This window comes from Zonotrichia albicollis, chromosome 28 (genome assembly GCF_047830755.1).
Source record: "Zonotrichia albicollis isolate bZonAlb1 chromosome 28, bZonAlb1.hap1, whole genome shotgun sequence".
Lineage (NCBI taxonomy): Eukaryota > Metazoa > Chordata > Aves > Passeriformes > Passerellidae > Zonotrichia > Zonotrichia albicollis.
In genome coordinates, this window is record NC_133846.1 from 5,066,671 (window position 1) to 5,088,978 (window position 22,308).

General features: G+C 49.0%; 3 protein-coding genes across 6 annotated transcripts in view; 2 read left to right on the top strand and 1 right to left on the bottom strand.

Annotated features, from left to right (window-relative positions):
* Positions 1-471: 471 nt before the first annotated feature.
* Positions 472-7,830, bottom strand: BYSL (bystin like). Its single transcript, XM_074527943.1, has 8 exons — positions 7,700-7,830; positions 6,433-6,822; positions 5,472-5,628; positions 3,912-4,050; positions 3,666-3,799; positions 3,313-3,473; positions 2,320-2,422; positions 472-1,037 (listed from the first exon to the last, which is right to left on the bottom strand). The coding sequence occupies exons 2-8, from the start codon at positions 6,707-6,709 to the stop codon at positions 689-691; spliced, it is 1,320 nt and encodes a 439-aa protein (XP_074384044.1). The 5' UTR covers positions 6,710-6,822; positions 7,700-7,830; the 3' UTR covers positions 472-688.
* MED20 (mediator complex subunit 20) lies at positions 6,666-11,183 on the top strand. Its single transcript, XM_074527946.1, has 4 exons — positions 6,666-6,822; positions 7,700-7,851; positions 9,156-9,409; positions 10,666-11,183. The coding sequence occupies exons 1-4, from the start codon at positions 6,809-6,811 to the stop codon at positions 10,879-10,881; spliced, it is 636 nt and encodes a 211-aa protein (XP_074384047.1). The 5' UTR covers positions 6,666-6,808; the 3' UTR covers positions 10,882-11,183.
* Positions 11,184-13,236: 2,053 nt separating this feature from the next.
* The window catches only part of USP49 (ubiquitin specific peptidase 49), a 29,499-nt gene continuing 20,427 nt past the window's right edge, over positions 13,237-22,308 (top strand). Inside the window, exons 1-3 of one of the 4 annotated variants that reach the window (XM_074528155.1) lie at positions 13,253-13,308; positions 17,141-17,262; positions 19,998-20,085. The gene's annotated coding sequence lies outside the window, so the exon portion shown is untranslated. Of the gene's footprint in view, positions 13,309-17,140; positions 17,263-19,997; positions 20,086-22,308 lie in introns of all 4 variants that reach the window. The other 3 variants (XM_074528154.1, XM_074528153.1, XM_074528152.1) reach the window with 3 other exon arrangements.

The window sequence follows — 22,308 nt, forward strand, 5'->3', positions numbered from 1 at the left end:
TGGGAAAATCCCTGGGCAAGGAGCTCCAGCAGCTGGTGGGGACAGGGACAGGCTGGGAGCAGAGCCAGCCCTGACTGAGTGACAGGGCTCTGGTTTTATTTCTGAGTACAGGAACAGCCAGAGGGTCCAGAAACGGCCACGGTGTCCAGGGACAAACCAGGGTGTCCAGGGACAGCCAGAGTGTCCAGGAACAGCCAGAGTGTCCAGGGACAGCCAAAGTGTCCAGGGACAGCCAGAGTGTCCAGGGACAAACCAAAGTGTCCAGGGACAGGCCAAGGTGTCCACCAGGAACAGGCCAAGGTGTCCAGGGGCAGGCCAGGGTGTCCAGGAACAGCCAGAGTGTCCAGGAACAGCCAGAGTGTCCAGGAACAGCCAGAGTGTCCAGGAACAAACCAGAGTGTCCAGGAACAGCCAAGGTGTCCAGGGACAGGCCAGGGTGTCCAGGAACAGCCAAGGTGTCCAGGGACAGGCCAAGGTGTCCAGGAACAGCCAGAGTGTCCAGGGACAGCCAGAGTGTCCAGGAACAGCCAGAGTGTCCCCGTGCTGCTGTCCCCGGGCTCCTGGCTGGCACTGGCAGCAGCCCAGTCCAGCTCTGAGGGCCCAGCCTGTCCCAGTGCCCGCTGAGAGCAGCAGGACCCAGCAGGGATCTCGTGCCCCAGGCTCCGGCTGCATCCCAGCCCTTCCCTGCTCACTCCATGGCCGGCGCCCGCTCCCCCTCCACGTCCCTGGTGCCGGAGTTCATCAGCTCGCGGCGGATCTCGGGCGAGATCTGGGGGTGGCTGTGGAACTTGAGCAGCTCCAGCAGAGCCTCCTTCTGCTCCGAGGCCAGGTCCTCCTTGTAGCGCTGGGCCAGGGCCAGCAGGCTCTGGTGCCACAGCACGGGCAGCGGGCGCTGCTCCGCGCGGAAGGCCAGGAAGTGGAACACCAGCGCGTCCAGCACGCGGAACGGCAGCGCGTACTTCTTGTCGATGAGCAGGCGCAGGAAGATGCTGTTGGCACCGCTGTACTGCATCTCTGCCAGCTTCAGCAGCGCCGCACTGCGGGGGGACAGCACGGCCACAGCTCAGGGCGTGCGGCGTGGCACAGGGCATGGGGACATGGGGACACGGGAGAGGTCAGGGCACAGGGGATGGAATCATGGGGACATGGGGGAGGTGAGGGGACAGGGGACAGGGACATGGGGACATGGAGGAGGTGAGGGGACAGCTCAGAGGACGGGGCACGGGACAGGGGAGAGGTCAGGGGACAGGAACATGGGGACATGGGGGAGGTGAGGGGTCAGGGAACAGGGACATGGGGACATGGGAGAGGTCAGGGGACAGGGGATGGAGTCATGGGGACATGGGGGAGGTGAGGGGTCAGGGAACAGGGACACAGGAGAGGTGAAGGGGTCAGGGGACAAGGACATGGGGACATGGGAGAGGTGAGGGGTCAGGGAGCATGGGGACAGGGGAACAGTCAGGGGACAGGGGATGGAGTCATGGGGACATGGGAGAGGTGAGGGGACAGCTCAGGGGATGGGGCACGGGACAGGGGAGAGGTCAGGGGACAGGAACATGGGGACATGGGAGAAGTGAGAGGTCAGGGGACAAGGACATGGGGACATGGGAGAGGTTAGGGGACAGGGGATGGAGTCATGGAGACATGGAAGAGATGAGGGGTCAGGGAACAGGGACACAGGAGAGGTGAAGGGGTCAGGGGACAGGAACACGGGGACATGGAAGAGGTCAGGGAACAGGGACACAGGAGAGGTGTGGGGTCAGGAGACAGGGACATGGGGATATGGAAATGGTGAGGGGAGAGGGGAAGGGGACAGAGACATGGGGACAGGGGAGCAGTCAGGGGACAGGGGATGGAGTCATGGGGACACAGGAGGGGTGAGGGGTCAGGGAATGGAGCCACAGGGACACAGGAGAGGTGAAGGGCCAGGGGACAGAGCCACGGGGACACAGGAGAGGTGAGGGGTCAGGGGATGGAGCCATGGGGACAGAAGAACGGGCACAGCGTCAGGGGATGCTGGGTTGAAGCCACAGCGACCAAGGAATGGACATGAAAGGGGCCAGGCTGGAGTGACCACAGTGACCAAGGATGGAGCACACAGTCACAGGGGCTGGAGCCATGGGGACAGAGCAGGGACCACAGGGGTCAGGGGGCCTGGACTGGACCATGGAGCACTGAGGCACAAAGCTGAGCCTTGAACCTCAGCCCAGAGGGAGCTGAGTGACCCCTCACCACCTCCGAGGGGCTGAGGGCTGGATCCAAGGAGCTCCCCAGGGCCCTGCAGGAGGAACTGTTCCCCCCAGCCCCTCAGGGCCTCACCTGGAGTGCAGCACGGGGATGGAGCACTTGCTGAGGATGCTGCCGATGATGATGGCCTCCCTGAGCGTGCAGGTGCCAGACTCACACAGCGGGATGAGGATCCCTGCCAAGGGCAACAGGCAGGTGTCACTGACACATTTTATAAAAAATCTTTTCCTTAGGATTTTTCCTCCTGAGAAGCCTCAGAGGAAAAGAAAAACAATGATTATCTGCTGCTGTGGGATGCAACAGGTGGATCTGTGATTGGTCTCATGTGGTTGTTTTTAATTAATGGCCAGTCACAGCCCAGCTGGCTCAGACTCTCTCAGAGTCACATGATTTTATTATCATTCCATTCCTTTCCTTTCCTTGCAAGCCTTCTGATGAAATCCTTCCTTCTACTCTTTTACTACAGTTTTAATATATAATTTACTTTTAATATAACATATATCATAAAATAATAAACCAGCCTTCTCAACACGGAGTAGTCAAGATTCTCTTCCTTCATCCTGGGACCCCTGTGAACACCAACACAGCCAGGTGTCACAGACATCTTTTATGGAAAATCCTTTCCTTGGGATTTTTCCTCCTGAGAAGCTGAGAGGCCTCAGGAACAAAATGTAAACATTGATTATCTGCTGCTGTGGGATGCAACAGGTGCATCTGGGATTGACCCATTTAATTAATGGCCAGGCACAGTCCAGCTGGCTCAGACTCTCTGGTCAGACACAAAATTTTATTATCCTTCCATTCCTTTCCTTTCTTCTATTCTTTCAGTATAGTTTTAATAGATCATTTACTTTTAATATTATGTCATAAAATAATAAACCACCCCTCTCAACATGGAGTAGTCAAGATTCTCATCTCTTCCCTCGTCCTGGGACCCCTGTGGGCCCCACCAGAGCCAGGCACCAACCACCTCCATGCACAGCTCAGCCCCTTCTCCCTAGAAAACCCCACTCCTGGACACCCCCTGGCATGCCTGACCCCTCAGGGACCCTGCAGGAGCCCTACCCTTGAACCAGGCCGCAGGTTTGAACAGAGCCTTCTTCAGAGCCATGTACAGGTGGAAGTTGAGCCGCTTGTACTCGGCGATGTCGTCGCGGACGCGCGGCAGCAGCACCAGGTTGTAGAACCTCTGGGCCATCCTCTCCTTCAGGTTGGAGGAAAATATCCTGGGATCAGCAAAGCACGAAGGGATGGGTGAGGAAAGGAGGCCAGAGGGGCAGGTTGGTGTTTTGTAACCAATTTTGGTGATCTGACTGTGGTTATGGGAACGAAAACCCCAAAGATGCCACGGCAGAGGGTCCCTGAGGTGACCTTACCTGGTGGGGTCCCTGAGGTGACCTTACCTGAGGTGACCTTACCTGGTGGCCTGGTACATGGCAGCCGCTGTCCACGTCTCTGGCTCGGTGATGTAGAGGATCTGCTCCCAGTTGGACAAGGCAGGGATGATTTTGAACGCCTTGGGGAGCTTCCCACTCCTGTACTTGGACAGCACCTGCAGAGACAGGGACAGCACCAGGCTGTGACTGGGGGAAGTGACAGCAGGGACAAGAGAGCGCGTTGTCACCTCAGGGTGGTGGCTGTGGGTTTGGATGTTCCATCCTCACCTCCCTGACGCCCCTGTAGACCTCCAGGACACGGGGGTCGAGCTGGGGCATGGGGCAGCCCGAGATCTCCGACAGCGCCGTCTCCACCTCCGTCTGCTTCTCCGTGATCTTCTCCATGATGATGTCGGCCAGCGTGCGCCTGGGGAGCAGGGACGGCGTCAGGGGGACACGGGAGGGGTGGCAGGGGACAGTGGGGGACATGGGAGGGATGGCAGGGGACAGTGGGGGACATGGGAGGGATGGCAGGGGACAGGGACAGTGAGGGACATGGGAGGGCTGGCAGGGGACAGCATCAGTGGGGACATGGGAGGGATGGCAGGGGACAGGGACAGTGAGGGACATGGGAGGGCTGGCAGGGTCAATGTCAAGGGGGACATGGGAGGGCTGGCAGAGGACAGGGACAGTGAGGGACATGGGAGGGCTGGCAGGGACAGGAGGGACCAGGGAGGGCTGGCAGGGGACAGGGACAGTGAGGGACATGGGAGGGCTGGCAGGGACAGGAGGGACCAGGGAGGGCTGGCAGGGGACAGGGACAGTGAGGGACATGGGAGGGCTGGCAGGGACAGTGAGAGCCAGAGGCTGACAAGGAAGGGGGGCCAGCTGGGGTCTGTGCATGGACCAGGGGGAGAATTGGGGGTCACAGGGGGGTGACACGATGGGATCACATCACATGGGATGGGGGTGACCTGGGGGCTGACCCTGGGGACAGGGACTGGGACAGGACCAGGGGTGACTCGGGGGTCCATGGGCTGACACAGGACAGGGACTGGGACAGGCTGAGGGTGACTCGGGGGTCTATGGGGCTGACATGGGACAGTTGAGGGTGACTCGGGGGTCCATGGGGCTGACACAGGATAGGTTGAGGGGTGACTCGGGGGTCCATGGGGCTGACACGGGACAGGCTGAGGGGTGACTCGGGGGTCCATGGGCTGACACGGGACAGGGACAGGTTGAGGGGTGACTCGGGGGTCCATGGGGCTGACACAGGATAGGTTGAGGGGTGACTCGGGGGTCCATGGGGCTGACACGGGACAGGCTGAGGGGTGACTCGGGGGTCCATGGGGCTGACACGGGACAGGGACAGGACCAGGGGTGACTCAGGGGTCCATGGGGCTGACACGGGACAGGCTGAGGGTGACTCGGGGGTCTATGGGGCTGACACGGGACAGGCTGAGGGGTGACTCGGGGGTCCATGGGGCTGACACGGCACAGGGACTGGGACAGGCTGAGGGGTGACTCGGGGGTCCATGGGGCTGACCCTGGGGACAGGGATTGGGACAGGCTGAGGGGTGACTCGGGGGTCCATGGGGCTGTCACGGGACAGGGATTGGCTGAGGGTGACTCGGGGGTCCATGGGCTGACACAGGACAGGGACAGGACCAGGGGTGACTCGGGGGTCCATGGGGCTGACACAGGACAGGCTGAGGGGTGACTCGGGGGTCCATGGGGCTGACACGGGACAGGGACAGGCTGAGGGTGACTCGGGGGTCCATGGGGCTGACACAGGACAGGGCACAGCCGGGTCTGTGCGGGCAGGCGGCCCCAGCCCGGTGCGCTCACCTCAGCGGCGGGTTCTTGTTCATGAACATCTCGATGGCTTTCTCGTCCTCGGGATCCACCTCCACCTCCCCGCCGTAGTCCCCGCTCCGTCCCGCGGCCGCCGCCGCCTTCTCCAGCGAAGGCCACTCCTCATCATCCTCCGAGTCCGGGTCGGGGCCTGCGGGGAGCGGAGCTGGCTCAGCCCGGGCCGGGCACCCTCGGGTATTTTATGCTTGGCTCTTCAAATGAATATTATCTTGGCAAATATTCATAATATGTAATATAATATAATATAATATATAATAATATAAATGAATAATATCTTGGCAAATATTCAAATGAATATTATATGTGTTGTGTTAGAATGTAATGCTGTATTGATTCTCCTAAGTAGTGTGTTCAATATAGTTTTAGGTTATAAAAAATGTTAAAATAGAAAATATGCTATATAGGATAGTTTTTTTTTTAAAGAAAGGACTCGCAGTGAGATAGCAGCCACAGGACACCTGAATCTTTCAGAGAAAGAGAATTTATTGCCCTCTTATCAGAAGAATCGAACTTCTTCCCACCTCGAAGGCGCTGTTAGGATTCAGAAGAAGAAGCTGACACTGCCCAGACCGAATCCTGTATTTGAATGGAATTTATGCATCATGCATAATAAATGTATAACAAATGCTTAAGTGTATGAATACGCAACAAACTCTTGTTTTTAAGGGTTAATCCTTTGTTAACGTGGGTCCTTTTTCGGATTTCTGCTGCCCAGAAAAAGGTACCCGGACTCAAAAGGTACCCAAAGAGTTAGTAACTCTTTGTCTCTATTATCTCACATTGTCCTCATTCAAATTGTCCAAATTATTATTACTCTAATATTACTCTATTACTTGTATTACTATTTTATAACCATGCATTTTTATTTTTATAACTTTCAAAATTTTAAAAAAACAAGCGGTTGGCGGGTTTTTTTTTTGGTTTTTTGGCTCACCGAGAACGGCGCTGCGCTTTCGGGGTGCCGCGGGCGCTCCGGGGCCGTGCTCGGCCTCCAGCTCCTCCTGCTGCCGCCGCGCCTGCTCCAGGATGCGCCGGGACAGCCGCGCGTCCACGAACCCGTCCCCGTCCCCGTCCCCGCCATCGCCGCCCGGCTCCTCCGGCCCGCGCTTCTCCCGCGCCCGCAGCCGCGGGGCCGCGTCCTGCAGGATCTGCTCGGCCAAGGGCAGCGCCGGGGCCGGGCCGGAGCCCCGCGCCCGCCGGGCCTTGGGCATCGCGGCGGCACCGGGCACAGCGGAGCGGCACACGCGGGATCTGCCCCCGCCTCTTCCGGGGCCACCGGCACCGCCCGTTCCGGTGGCGGCAGCGGCACCATGGGGGTCACCTGGTGAGAGCGGGGGATCCGGGACAGGGGGGAAGCACCGGGATAAACTTATGGGATGGGGAGCGGAACTGGGAAAGGCTCCGGGGCGAGGGGGAAGGCACCGGGATAGACTCCCGGAATGGTGGGGTGGAACCGGGAAAGGCTCCGGAATGGGGGGCGGAACCGGGATAGACTCCTGGAATGGGGGAGCGGAACCGGGAAAGGCTCCGGAGTGAGGGGGAAGGCACAGGGATAGACTCTTGGAATGGGGGGCGGCACTGGGAAAGGCTCCTGGAATAGGGATGGAACTGGGATAGATTCCTGGAATAGGGGGGTGGTGGAACGGGGATAGACTCCTGGAATGGGGGGCAGCACTGGGAAAGGCTCCTGGAATAGGGATGGAACTGGGATAGATTCCTGGAATGGGGGGTGGCACTGGGAAAGGCTCTTGGAATGGGGGAGGCTCCGGGATAGACTCATGGAATGGGGGCCGGCGCCGGGAAAGGCTCCGGGGTGAGGGGGGAAGGCACCGGGATGGACTCCTGGAATGGGGGAGCGGAACTGGGATAGATTCCTGGAATGGGGGAAGGCACCGGGATAGACTCTTGGAATGGGGGGTGGCACTGGGATAGACTCTTGGAATGGGGGACAGCATCGGGAAGGGCTCCTGGAACGGGAAGGCGGAACGGGGATAGACTCCTGGAATGGGGGAAGGCACCGGGATAGACTCTTGGAATGGGGGGCGGAACCGGGATAGGTTCCTGGAATGGGGGAAGGCACCGGGAAAGGCTCCCGGAATGAGGTGACAGCCCCGGGGACGCGGGGAGAGTGTGCGGGCGGAGGATGCGGAGCAGCCGCGGGGATGTCCCGGCGGGTCCCCGAGCCCCGGCCCGTGTCGCAGCGTGTCGCAGGTGCCGGTGGCCGAGGGCAAGAGCGTGCAGCAGACGGTGGAGCTGCTGGCGCGGCGGCTGGAGGCGCTGGGCGCGGACAAGCAGGGCACGTTCGGCGTGGACTGCGAGACCTATCACACCGCGGCCACCCTCGGCACGCAGGGTCAGCTGAGCCCTTCTCCGAGCTCCTCCTTCCCTTCTCCTTCCCGGCCTTTTGCTCCTTCTCTTCTTTTCCTTCCCTGCCTTCCCTGGAGGTGCCTGGATCTGATGCTGGTTGATGTGGTTTAGGGGTTACAGTGGCAGTGCTGGGCTGGCTGATCTTGAAGGTCTCTTCCAACTTTTGATGATTCTACAATTCCTTCTGTCCTTTCCCCTTTCTCCTTTTCCCTTTTCCCCTTTCCCCTTTCTCCTTTTCTTTTCTTTTCTTTTCTTTTCTTTTCTTTTCTTTTCTTTTCTTTTCTTTTCTTTTCTTTTCTTTTCTTTTCTTTTCTTTTCTCCTCTTTTCTCCTCTTTTCTCCTCTTTTCTCCTCTTTCCTTCCCTTCCCTCTCCTCTCCTCTCCTCTCCTCTCCTCTCCTCTCCTCTCCTCTCCTCTCCTTTCCTTTCCTTTCCTTTCCTTTCCTTTCCTTTCCTTTCCTTTCCTTTCCTTTCCTTTCCTTTCCTTTCCTTTCCTTTCCTTTCCTTTCCTTTCCTTTCCTTTCCTTTCCTTTCCTTTCCTTTCCTTTCCTTTCCTTTCCTTTCCTTTCCTTTTCCCTTCTCCCTTCTCCCTTCTCCCTTCTCCCTTCTCCCTTCTCCCTTCTCCCTTCTCCCTTCTCCCTTCTCCCTCCTCTCCTGGCTCCCCACATCCTTCCAGGCACTGATGTGTTCACAGCCCTGGCTGTGCTGAGCCGTTGTTCCCAGCCAGAGGAATTTCCTGGGTTCCCACAAAATTCCTGCCTTAAAGCAGCTCCTCTTCCTGCCTCTTGTCCTTGCTTTAATTCTGCATCCTCACGTGTTTATTATGGCATCCATTCAGGGAACAGCCTGGGTTTTGTGATGGAAATTTATAGGGGAAAAGAAATCCTCGGCAGCACTGGGATAAAATTAAACATCAGCACGGCTCGGGGTGAGGTGAAAGGAGAACTCCAGGAGCTCCCACTGCCTAGAGGGAGCTGAGCTCGGCCTCTCTCCACGTTCCAGCTGCCAAAAAAGCAGGAAAAGCTGCTCTGGAACATTGCAATGGGTCTGGCTGGGAACGGCGGCTCAGCACAGCCAGGGCTGTGAACACATCAGTGCCTGGAAGGGACGTGGGGACCCAGGAGAGGAGGGAAAAGGAAAGGGGAAAAAAGGAGGGGAAGAGGGTTTGGGTATCTCAGGGTCATTCTGAGCAGCAGAGAATCCCAGAGAATTCCTTTTTCCAGCCCAAGAGGCAGGAGCAGGAGCTGCTTTAGGGCAGGAGTTTGTTTTCCCAGCCCTCGCTGTCATTGCAGGGCAGACAGGGAAGCTGATGTACGTCATGCACAACTCCGAGTACCCCCTGAGCTGCTTCGCCCTCTTCGAGAACGGGCCCTGCCTGGTGGCCGATGCCAACTTTGACACCCTCATGGTGAAGCTCAAGGGCTTCTTCCAGAACGCCAAGGCCAACAAGATCGAGAGCCGCGGCACCCGCTACCAGTACTGCGACTTCCTGGTGAAGCTGGGCACGGTCACCATGGGCCCCAGCGCCAGGGGCATCTCCGTGGAGGTGAGAGATCTCTGGGAAGGGTGGGGAATTCATGGATGGGCAGGGGGAGTCCATGGGAGAAGCTGGAGAAGGTTTAGGGGTGATTGAAAGGGTCTCTCGCATGTTCCCAGCACGTCCTGTTTGTGTTTACCCATCCTTGTGAGATGCTGAGGGTTTTGAGACGTTTCCATGAAAAGCATGGAAGCTCCAAGCCTGTGGGGATGTGTTCCCAGGTGGAATTCTGTCCCTATGAGCAGCTCCAAGCCTGTAGTGATGAGTTCCCACATGGAATTCTGTCCCTATGAGCAGCTCCATGGCTCTGGGATGTGTTCCCAGATGGAATTCTGTCCCTATGAGCAGCTCCAAGCCTGCAGGGCTGTGTTCCCAGATGGAATTCTGCCCCTGTGAGCAGCTCCAAGCCTGTGGGAATGTGTTCCCAAGTGGAATACTGTTCTTGCTGCTAGTTCCAAACCTGTAGGGATGAGTTCCCAGGTGGAACACTGCGGAACACTGCCCCTATGAGCAGCTCCAAGCCTGCAGGGCTGTGTTCCCAGGTGGAATTCTGCCCCGACACCATCTCCAAGCCTGCAGGGCTGTGTTCCCAGGTGGAATTCTGCCCCTGACACCATCTCCAAGCCTGTGGGGATGAGTTCCCACATGGAATTCTGTCCCTATGAGCAGCTCCAGACCTGTGGGGGTGTGTTCCCAAGTGGAATATCATCCTTCCTGCAAGTTCCAAGCTTGTAGGGATGAGTTCCCAGGTGGAATTCTGCCCCTGCCACCATCTCCATGGCTCTGGGCTGTGTTCCCAGATGGAATTCTGCCCCTGTGAGCAGCTCCAAGCCTGTGGGGATGTATTCCCAGGTGGAATATCATCCTTCCTGCAAGTTCCAAGCTTGTAGGGATGAGTTCCCAGATGGAATTCTGCTCCTGTGAGCAGTTCCAGAGCTCTGGGCTGTGTTCTCAGGTGGAATTCTGCTCCTGCCACCATCTCCATGGCTCTGGGATGTGTTCCCACATGGAATTCTGCCCCTGTGAGCAGCTCCAAGCCTGTGGGAATGTGTTCCCAAGTGGAATACTGTTCTTGCTGCTAGTTCCAAACCTGTGGGGATGAGTTCCCAGGTGGAATTCTGCCCCTGCCACCATCTCCAAGCCTGTAGTGATGAGTTCCCACATGGAATTCTGTCCCTATGAGCAGCTCCAGGGCTCTGGGCTGTGTTCCCAGGTGGAATTCTGCCCCTGTGAGCAGCTCCAAGCCTGCAGGGCTGTGTTCCCAGGTGGAATACTGCCCCTGTGTGATCGCCAACGACTGCTGGAACCTGCTGATGGAGTTCATGCAGAGCTTCATGGGCAGCCACACGCCCGGCATCCCGTCGGTGTTCGGCTCCAAGCACGACAGCGCCTACAGCCCCGGGGACACCATGGTGCAGTACATGGAGCTCTTCAACAAGATCCGCAAGCAGCAGCAGGTGCCCGTGGCTGGCATCAGGTGAGGAGGAGCCCCTGCAGCTCCTGACTTCAGCCTCACCCTGCCTGCACCACCAGCTCCTCCAAAATCTGCCCCAGGAGCTGCTCCTTCTGGATTTTCCCCCCGTTTCAAACTGTGCAACTCTGGGTGTCCTCCGTGGTTTGGGTTGGTCCAGTGGTTCTGTGGTTTTTTGGACAGTGAAAGGAGAAATTGCAGAAAAATACGTTCTTAAATTTCTATTTTTTTTTATGTCCACGTCGGTGTTTTGTTGTATTTCATCCCGATAAAAGGATGGGTTTTGGGAGGAGGAGTTGTCCCTGCACAGTGTGGGTTGTGCTGGTTTGTGTTGTTTATTTCCAGTTTTCCCTTTGGATTTACTTCAAGAACTTTATGCCCCTTTATGTTTGGGGCAGGGAAAATTCAGAAATTTCAGAAAGTTACAGACATCTCTTAAATTTCGATTTTTTTATATCCACATCGGTGTTCATCCCAATAAAAGGATGGATTTTGGGAGGAGTTGTCCCTGCAGTGAGAGTTGTGTTGTAAATTCCCAGTCTTCCCTTGGATTTGCTTTATGCTCCCAAAGCAAATATTTCCCTGTAAAAAAAAATCCAGGAATTCCCTAATTTTCCTCTTCCTGGCATGTTCTTACCTTGCCTTCATCTGTAGGTGATGGAAATATCAAAATCTGCTGCCTCCCTTGGATCCATTGGTTCTGTGGTTTTGTGGACAGTGTTTGGACAGTGAGAGGAGAAATTCCAGAAAATTACAGACATCTCTTGAATTTCTATTATTTTTTTATATCCACGTTGGTGTTTTGTTGTATTTCATCCCAATAAAAGGATGGGTTTTGGGAGGAGGAGTTGTCCCTGCACAGTGTGGGTTGTGCTGTAAATTTCCAATCTTTTTTGGATTTAATAAATTTAATCAGCACAGGGCCCAGAAAGAGATGGTTCATGAGCCATAAGAAATGGCACAATGTCCCCTAAGTGAGGTAAAAATTCCAGCATGCTGAATACACTGAATTTTTTGCAGATTTTAGCCCCAAGTTCACGACTGTTCAGTGGTGAAAATTCACTGTCCTAAACTGGGAGAACTTTAAGAAACAAACTGGGATTTTTAGGGATTGTTATCCCTGTCCTGTTTCCCATTACAAACCTTAAAGTTTAAAATAAAAAAATCCCTGTTAATGAGCAGATTAGTCATGGTGAATGTCGGGAATGCTTTGTTAATTCCGTAACCAGAGATGTCAAAACTCTGCTCGTGTGCCTAAAAAACATGGAAGTGTGTGCTGGGATCCCTGGGGATTCCTGGGATTTTATGAATTCATTGTGCTGCTCCTGGAGCAGCTCCTTTCACTCCCTTGATGGCCAAAATTACTCTTTTTCCCTGAAAAAATCCTCATTTTTGCTGTCAAATCCCAATTTGGGAAGGTTGGTTGTTTTCTCAGAGGTAGAGGTGAGATCCTGCTCCATCATGGATCCTTTTTTTTGCTTCTGCACCTCTCAAAATCTCTGTCAGTGTTGTTCCATTCCCTAAATTCATTCCCAAGAGGGATTTTTTTAAATTATTTTTATTTATTTATTTATACGGGTGATGTTATCAGGGCCACGAGTGCTTCACTGGCAGAGCCTGTCCCAAGTGTCACTGCCACCAGAGTTTGGGTTTTTTTGGGGTGTCCCCTCACCACCTCAGGGACCCTTTAGGGTGTCTCCTCACCTGGAGGAAGACCCCTGAGGGTCTTCATCACCTCAGCACCTCCTTGGCCCCCTCATCACCTCAGGGACTGTTTGGGTGCCCCCTCATCCCCTCAGGATCTCCTTCCCAAGGCATCCATCAGCTCAAAGCCCTCACAGATTCCCCCTTGTGCCCCCCCATCACCTCAGGGACCCCCGTGGGGCGCGCCCCCGCCATCCCCTCAGCACCGCCATCACCTCAGGGCCGCCGTGGGGTACCTCCCACCCCACGCCACCCCCTCGGGGGCCCCCGCGCCGCCCCTTTAAGAGCCTCTTTGTCTCCGATTCACCCTTATTTACCCTCCCGAGCCTCAACCGAACTTCGGCCCCGCGATTCACAAAGCCCGGTACGTCACGGGCGGGGGCGGGACTCGAACCCGCGCCGGCCCGCCCCCCCCGGCGCCCATTGAACAGCGCCGCCTGCCGGCTGCGCAGACGGCGTACGCCCCGACACCGCTCTGCCAGCCGCAGCGTACGCTACGCCAGCGGAGTGCGTACGCTACGCAAATAGCGTAAACACCCGCTCTCTTCGCCTGTGTGCCGCGCTACGCAATTGGCGTAAGAGGCGGAGAGGGAGGCGGGTGTTGGCGTTGAGCGACGCACACTCCAGCCAATGGAAAGGCGGGGCGGGGCGCGGCGACCAATGGGCGGGGAGGGGGCGTGGCCGGCCGGGGCGTCTCGCGCTGGGTGACAGCTCGCGCGTGCTGGTGATGGCGGTAAATAAAGGGGACGGGGGGACGGGGGGGGGGCGAGGGGAGGTGTGCGGGGGGGGACACACGGGACGCGACCCCTCCTGAGGGCAGAGAGGGACGGAGGGCTGGGGGGATATGGGGGCTGAGGAGGAGGAGGAGGAGGAAGAGGAGGAGAGGAGGGGTCTTCGGTGATGCCCCCCTCAAAGGGACCCCCCCCCCCCGCCGTCCTCCGTGGTGGGGCTGAGGCGGACCCCGCTCCGCTCCCCCCTCATCCCTCACGGGGGTCGCCGCCTTTGTGTGCGGGCGGGACCCCCGCGCCGGGCTCGGCGGCTCCGCAACTTTGCCTTTGTTGAGGGAACATCCTCCGCTCTCCACGTTCCCCCCCTCATCCTCGGGATCCACTCCCATCTCTCCCCAGATTCCCCCTTTATTCTCCTCTTCCTAAAATCCCCCAAACTCCCCTTCCACCTCCTCCTTGCCGGGATCTTCTCTCCTTCCCTTCGCCGGGACCGTGAGGGGGTGCTGGGGGTCGTGGCTTTGCTGGAAGGGGGGGAAAAAAAACCCTTAAAAAACTGCCTTTAAACCTCCGTGCTGAGCTGGAACGGAGAAAGGGCACCAAAACGAGGAAATTCGGTGCGGGTTTGTGTTTATGTAGGAAAAAAAACAAGCTTAAAAAGCCGTGCGTTTGTGTCCCCAAGAGGGGGGAAGAGCTGAACTTAATCCGGGGGAGGGTTTGGCAGCGAAACTGCTCCAAAATCCCCTTTTTTAAACCTCCAAGGGGATCCCCCCTTTGGCACGATCACGGATCAGGGATAACCGAGCCCTTTAAAACGGGAATCCAGCGTAATTTTAGGAAAAAAAATCTCCCGTTAATCGCTTTACACGTAGGGAACGAGCCTGATCCTTGTGTCAGGGCAGCTGCGGGTGGAACGGCGTGGGGAGAGCATCCCGTTATCCCGAAATGCTGGAGCTGGGAAAGTGGGAAGTTTTCTTCACTTCGTGGAGTTTTGTTTTTTTTTTTTTTTGCTGTAGTTTTTAGTCAGGCTGAGCTCGTCTGGTGCGAAACGAGGCGAAATTTGGTCCTTTCACGCTTTGCTGCCTCCGGGAAGATGCTCCTGGAGCCCAGGGATGGAGGTGGAGATCCCAGGGAAAACCGATGGATTTTTCCTGGAGTTTTCAGGCGTTTTTGGGAGGAGAAAAAAACCAGAAAGCAGCAGATTAAAAGGGATGATTTGTAGGGCTGGAAGCAAAATAAAATGAAGTGTTGTGGAGGGGGCTGAGAGCTGAGGAAATGTGGGAATGAGGATGGGAGGGGATAAACGAGTGGAATTGTGAATTAAAAACTCCCTGTGGATGCGAGCAGTGTGGATTAAATTCGGATTAAATGAAGTGTTGGGAGCTGCCCCGTGTGGAATTTTCACCAAAATTTGGCTGCTCTGCCCTGGGGGGGCTCCTGTGCTTTATGCAGGGTCACAGAGGTTGGGTGATGTTTTAAAAACCCAAAAAGGAGAAGGCAACAGGATCGTTTGCTGTTTTATTTGGTGTTTTTAATCGCTGGGTGCAGATATTTGGGAGGGATGTGCCAAGTGTGAGCAGCATTTGATGTCTCTGTGCTTTCAGCAAACCATAAATGTGCATTTATCCCTCCCCTGATCATTCTCCCAGCTGACTCCAAGTGGAAAAGGATGTTTTGAAGTTGGCAGATTCTTTTTTTTTTCCAGCGTGGAATAATTCCTGGTTTTGTGCAGCCTGGGTTGGTTACATGAGAATTTTGCTTGTTCAGGAGCAAAGCTTGGACAATAGTCACACATGCAACGGGTTAGGGGCTTAGGAAAGAGCCAAAAAATCCCAAAGTGGGGAAATTTTTTTGGGGCTGTTTTGTGGCCAAGGATTGTTAGGGAGGAATCTCTTGCTGCAATTCCTGCTGAGATCCCAGCTCCATGTGGTGCAGGGCTGTGAGGATGCAGGAATTTGGGTTGGGAAGGGAGCGCTGACAATTACACAGTGAGGACAGAAAAAAAAGCAGCACATTCAGGTTCTGGGTGTCTTTATTTATTATTTATTTTTGCAGAGGATTTCTTGTGGCTGCTGCAGCTCTGCCCACATCACAGGGCACTCTGCTCAGTGCTGAACACACTCACTTGTTAATTATTATTTTTGAGCAGCCCTGTGTTGTCTCAGCACCTCTGGACACGTGACAAGAAGCACTTGCTCAGCACCAAAAGTGGTTTATTCACTATAAAGGACTGAAAATGCCTTTTAGATCCTGGTTTTCTTGGCCTTTTTTTCCCCCCCCTCCTCTTCTGTTTTTATACTGAAATGTCACAGGGACTCATAAAATGAAATTTAGTGAGAAGATGTTAACCCTCAACCCTCAGAAGATGTTAATGGATTGATTTAGAACAGTTAACAAATGAAAATAATTCAAAATAATACAAAATTATACAAAAATTATAAAATAATTATATACATTATAATTATATATATTATTATATATATTACATATATATTATTATATACAAAATAATACAAGTCTAAAAAATCCTCCAAAATTCAGCTGTTGGTAAGTGTGGATTCCTTCCTGGGTGTTTTTAGCTTTGGGGAAGTGTGAAAGGTTTTCTCAGATTGACCTTAGCTCTGAGGCAAAACAAACCCGAGGGGTTTGGTTTAAAATTGTTATAAATAAACAGAGAAATAATGAATAAGTTTGCCTGTAAGTGGGAGCAGGGGCTGAGCTCAGGAGGAATGGCAAGGTGGGGTTGAAGTTTCAAAGATCTCCCCTCCAACCCTTTGTGTTGTGCAGGAATCCTCTCCGGTGAGAATGAGAACTTTTCTCACTTTGTTTAACAACATTTGTGGTTTTCAGCTTGAATATTTCATCAAGGCTTGGCTTTGTTGCTGGGGTTTTTATTTTGATTTTTATTTTTTTTTTCCCTTTGGGGAATGAAACTTTGAGAGATGTTTTTATCTCAGCAGCTTGATATTCATAAATCCTTCGCTTTTCCCAAACTCTTCACCTTTCCTAAAATCTTCACCCTTTCCCAAACCCTTTCACCTTTCCCAAAATCTCACCCTTTTCCAAATCCCATCACCCTTCCCAAAATCTTCACCCCTTCCCAAAATCTTCACCCCTTCCAAAACCCCTTCACCTTTCCCAATCTTCTTTCCCAAATCCCTTCACTTTTCTCAAAATCTTCTCCCTTCCCAAACAACTTCACCCCTTCCCAAAATCTTCTCCTTTCCCAAACCCCCTTTCTTCACCCCTTCCCAAATTCCTTCACTTTTCCCAAAATTTTCCCCTTTCCCAGACTCTTCTCTGGAAAAAATCCCCCCAGTGAAAGAAGGATCTCCCTCATTAGTGTCAAACCCTTAATGAGCTTTTGCTCCTAAGGATGCTGAGCAAATCCAAATTATTGACCAGAAATGACATAAAAATCCCATTCAGAGCCGAGAATATCTCAGCTGTTGGTTGATGTTTCACTGTGTGCCCACAAATTCTTTTTCACTTTTGGGGGTTTTAGCTCCAAGGTGGATCAGGTGAAGCTTTTGTGGCTCAAAATTCCAGCCCAGAGAATCCCATGGGAACAAAACAGATGAAAAAGGAGAAGAGATAAAGCTGGAGGTGAGGTTCTGCCCTTTGGGATGGAATTTTGGGTGAACTAAAGCTGATTTTTTATCAATTTGCTGTCATTGATACCCTGCTGCACTGAGGGAAATTCAGATTAAACCCCACTGTTCTGCTGCCCGTGAAAGGAAAAATAAAATTCCCTTTTTGCAACAGCATTAAGGAGTGCCTGTAGTAGGCAGAAAACAAAGCTGCCAAGTTTATCTGTTTTTCCTAATTGTTGTTAATGAGCTTTTAGCTTTGCAAGATGCTAATGAGGAGCACGTGAGCTGTTCCACAAATCAGCTGCAACCCCTCAGAAAACAACAAATTCTTGGGACCCACCTTGAGATTTTTGCAACAACACTGGCTGGGTGAGTGTATTAATTAGCTAATTTATTAATTAGCTAATTATGCTGGAATTAATTCACCGAGAGGTCTGGATTTGCTGAGGGAATAAAAAAATACCTGAAAAAAAAAAACCCCTGGAGCTTTTCTTGGTGCTCTCCCTTCTCTCATCTCTGTGCTGGGCTCTGAAAATTCAGATTTCAGCTGCTTTTCCAAATGGAGAGCTGCAATCTTTGCTCTGAAATGTGGCAGTCGTGACAAATTCAATATTTAAAGAGAGATTCTCACTCAGGAGGTGTTTTTGGTGCTTTTGCTGCAGTTTTTAAGGAGTTTGCTGACTGAAATACCAAAGGAAAATAAAAAGGAATCCCCCCCCACACAAGGCTGGAATCTCTAAATAACTTGGATTTTCAAGGAAATAATTATTTGGGGGGAGGTGGTGGTGTGTGGACTACAAAAATATTCTAGATTTAGAAGAAAATGCCATTAATTACGCTGAAAAAATTGGCATTATTATTATTAAAATGGCATTAATTATGCTGAAAAAAAATCCATATAAAACTCTGTTATTCTTTAAAAATCAGCTGTTTATTCCCTGGAGCTGTGAGCAAGAGCCCTGAGCTTGGTTTTAATGATGTTTAATCATTCTTTGAAAAGCACAAAGGAGGCACTAAAAGCTGTTCAGCTGAGCTAAAATGAACTAAAAGCTGGAACTGAGATTCAAAAGTGATTTATTTGCAGAGGTAAATCCATAATCCCAGCAGTCAGGAGTTAATCTGGCATCAGACTAAGACTAAATCTATTTAACTAAGAATAGTTAATTCACCTGAAGGGATGGAAATCCTGCTCAGCAGAGTTGGTTTGGGAGGAAAGAAAATATATCAAATAAAATATATCAAATAAAATCATGAGTGGAAACAGCAAGGGGGGAAAATAAAATCTCTTTTGGAATTTTTTTTCTGTTCTTTTCCTGCACTTCCCAGCACGGTTTGGGTAATAAATCAGAATTAGGAAGGAAATAAATCAGAATTAGGAAGGAAATAAAATAGGAAGGGTTTAGGAACATCAAACCCTTTTTGTGGCATCAACCCCAAATTCAAAATTCACATTTCCCTCTTTTCCCTCCTTGTCCTGTTGTTGTTTCATTGAGGACAAATTGAAGGGATGAACTTTAAGCCCTTAGAATGCTGCCTTGATCTGTTCCCAGGAGGAATGAGGGAAAAAATCTGAATTTCCCACCCAAAAAGAGTTTGGTGCCTCCTCTGACTCCTTGGGTTTCAATAGAAAAAGCAGAGGGAGGTGACAGCAAAAAAAAATAAATTAGGATTTGGGTTGTTTTATCCATATTTTCCTACAGCGTTGCAAAAGAATTAGTTTAAAAAACCCCAAATGTGCTTTATTTAATGTGCTGATGGTTCTGTGCTTCATTTTGGCCATTCAATATTTTTTGAAAATTTCACTTCACAGAAACAACAGCAACCAGCTGTTTGATGAATCCCCAAAAATTCTGTATTTCAGGGTTATTTTTTTGTTCCAAAGTAGAAATTTGATGTGCTGGGGATCTGCTTTTATTTATTTATATTTATATTTATTTTATTCATATTTATTTATTTCTATTTTTTAAATTCCATGGATCTGCTGTGGAATGATTTCCTGGGAGAACCCAGCATCTCTTCCCCTTTGGAAATTGATGAGAAATTCAATATTTTTTGAAAATTCCACTTCACAGAACCCATAACCAACCAGCTGTTTGATGAATCCTTACAAAATTCTGTATTTCAGAATTATTTTTTTGTTCCAAATTAGAAATTTGCTGTGCTGGGGATCTACTTTTATTTCTTTCTATTTATTTAATTTTTTTCTTTTATTTCTATTTATTTATTTCTATTTTTTAAATTCCATAGATCTGCTGTGGGAATGATTTCCTGGGAGATCCCAGCATCTCTTCCCCTTTGGAAATTGAGGAGAAATTCAATATATTTTGAAAATTTCACTTCACAGAACCCATAACCAACCAGCTCTTTGATGAATCCTTTAAAAATTCTGTATTTCAGAATTATTTTTTTGTTCCAAATTAGAAATTTGCTGTGCTGGGGATCTGCTTTTATTTATTTATATTTATTTTATTTTATTCATATTTATTTATTTCTATTTTTAAAATTCCCTAGATCTGCTGTGGGAATGATTTCCTGGGAGAACCCAGCAGCTCTTCCCCTTTGGAAATTGAGGAGAAATTCAATATTTTTTGAAAATTTCACTTCACAGAACCCATGACCAACCAGCTCTTTGATGAATCCTTACAAAATTCTGTATTTCAGAATTATTTTTTTGTTCCAAATTCGAAATTTGCTGTGCTGGGGAGGCTGAAGGGTTAAAGCTGTCGCATATGGCAGTGAGCAGAATCCCAGATGTTGATGATACAACATAATTAGTATTCTTTTATGTAAATGAAGGCTGTCAATGTTCCCACAGTGTCTGCACTCCTGCAAGCTGGAATTTCTGCCACTTGCTCTCACTGGGGTTAAAGATTTGGAAATAAAATTTTGGTATTTTTATATCCACACCTAAGAGGAAAAATGAGGGAAAAAAAAGCTCAGGGAGGGAAAAAGGTGAGGAAAAAAAGGGATTTTTCCAATTTGGAAAAAAAGAGACCAAATCAATCCTTTGTTTAAGTGAGGATTTCCAAAATCCTTTCCTCATCTTGGCATTTGGGAGGGAGTGAGCCCAGCCCAGGGAATTTCTGATTTAAATCAAATTTCAGGGGTTCTGTGGGTGCTGGAGTGGCCACGGGAGCTTTCAGTGCACGAGAAAACTGAGGAGCTCTGAGATTCCATCCTCCACTGATAAAGGTGACAATTAAAGCAAATTTGTGTCATTTTGGGCCAATAAACTGAATTTCCTTCACCTGGCCACCCATGCAGGTGAGGGCTCCATCCCTGCCCCAAAGTTTTGACAAATATTCAATTTTACACCTCATAAAATGCTGTTTAACCACATATTCTGTGTGTGGGCCCCTGTGTAACCAACTCCATTCAGATCTGCTTTTCCATTCTCTGTTTTGTCCCCAATTTTCTCTCCTCTGTGATTTTTTTGTTGCACTTTGCACCTGCCAACTCCTTTTTATTGTTTGAGAAACCACCTAGAACTGAGATTGAACTGAAAACACAGCTTTTCTCTTTTTTTTGATCTTTCCCCCTTCTCCTTGTGTCTCTCACCAGGCAATCCAAGCAGCCAAAAATCCAAAGTGATCACAGGAGGGGCCACATTTTTTTCCTCCTGTTTATTTTATTATTTTCTTTTTTTTTACTCCAATTTTTTCCTCCTGTTTATTTTATTATTTTCTTTTTTTTTACTCCAATTTTTTCCTCCTGTTTGTTTTATTATTTTCTTTTTTTTTTACTCCAATTTTTTCCTCCTGTTTATTTTATTATTTTCTTTTTTTTTTACTCCAATTTTTTCCTCCTGTTTGTTTTATTATTTTCTTTTTTTTTGACTCCAATTTTTTCCTCCTGTTTATTTTATTATTTTCTTTTTTTTTTACTCCAATTTTTTCCTCCTGTTTGTTTTATTATTTTCTTTTTTTTTACTCCAATTTTTTCCTCCTGTTTGTTTTATTATTTTCTTTTTTTTTTTTTACTCCAATTTTTTCCTCCTGTTTGTTTTATTCTTTTCTTTTTTTTTACTCCAATTTTTTCCTCCTGTTTGTTTTATTATTTTCTTTTTTTTTTACTCCAATTTTTTCCTCCTGTTTGTTTTATTATTTTCTTTTTTTTACTCCAATTTTTTCCTCCTGTTTGTTTTATTATTTTCTTTTTTTTTTACTCCAATTTTTTCCTCCTGTTTGTTTTATTATTTTCTTTTTTTTTACTCCAATTTTTTCCTCCTGTTTGTTTTATTATTTTCTTTTTTTTTTACTCCAATTTTTTCCTCCTGTTTGTTTTATTTTTTTTCTTTTTTTTTTGACTCCCATTTTTTCCTCCTGTTTGTTTTATTATTTTCTTTTTTTTACTCCAATTTTTTCCTCCTGTTTGTTTTACTATTTTCTTTTTTTTTTTACTCCAATTTTTTCCTCCTGTTTATTTTATTATTTTCTTTTTTTTTTTACTCCATTTTTTCCTCCTGTTTATTTTATTATTTTCTTCTTTTTTTACTCCAATTTTTTCCTCCTGTTTGTTTTATTTTTTTTCTTTTTTTTTGACTCCCATTTTTTCCTCCTGTTTGTTTTATTATTTTCTTTTTTTTTTACTCCAATTTTTTCCTCCTGTTTGTTTTATTATTTTCTTTTTTTTTTTACTCCCATTTTTTCCTCCTGTTTGTTTTATTATTTTCTTTTTTTTTTACTCCAATTTTTTCCTCCTGTTTGTTTTATTATTTTCTTTTTTTTTTACTCCAATTTTTTCCTCCTGTTTATTTTATTATTTTCTTTTTTTTTACTCCAATTTTTTCCTCCTGTTTATTTTATTATTTTCTTTTTTTTACTCCAATTTTTTCCTCCTGTTTGTTTTATTATTTTCTTTTTTTTTTACTCCAATTTTTTCCTCCTGTTTGTTTTATTATTTTCTTTTTTTTACTCCAATTTTTTCCTCCTGTTTGTTTTATTATTTTCTTTTTTTTTTACTCCCGTTTTTTCCTCCTGTTTGTTTTATTATTTTCTTTTTTTTTACTCCATTTTTTTCCTCCTGTTTGTTTTATTATTTTCTTTTTTTTTACTCCATTTTTTTCCTCCTGTTTATTTTATTATTTTCTTTTTTTTTTGACTCCCATTTTTTCCTCCTGTTTGTTTTATTATTTTCTTTTTTTTTTTACTCCAGTTTTTTCCTCCTGTTTGTTTTATTATTTTCTTTTTTTTTTACTCCCATTTTTTCCTCCTGTTTATTTTATTATTTTCTTTTTTTTTTACTCCAATTTTTTCCTCCTGTTTGTTTTATTTTTTTTCTTTTTTTTTTGACTCCCATTTTTTCCTCCTGTTTGTTTTATTATTTTCTTTTTTTTTTACTCCAATTTTTTCCTCCTGTTTGTTTTATTATTTTTTTTTTTTTTACTCCAATTTTTTCCTCCTGTTTGTTTTATTA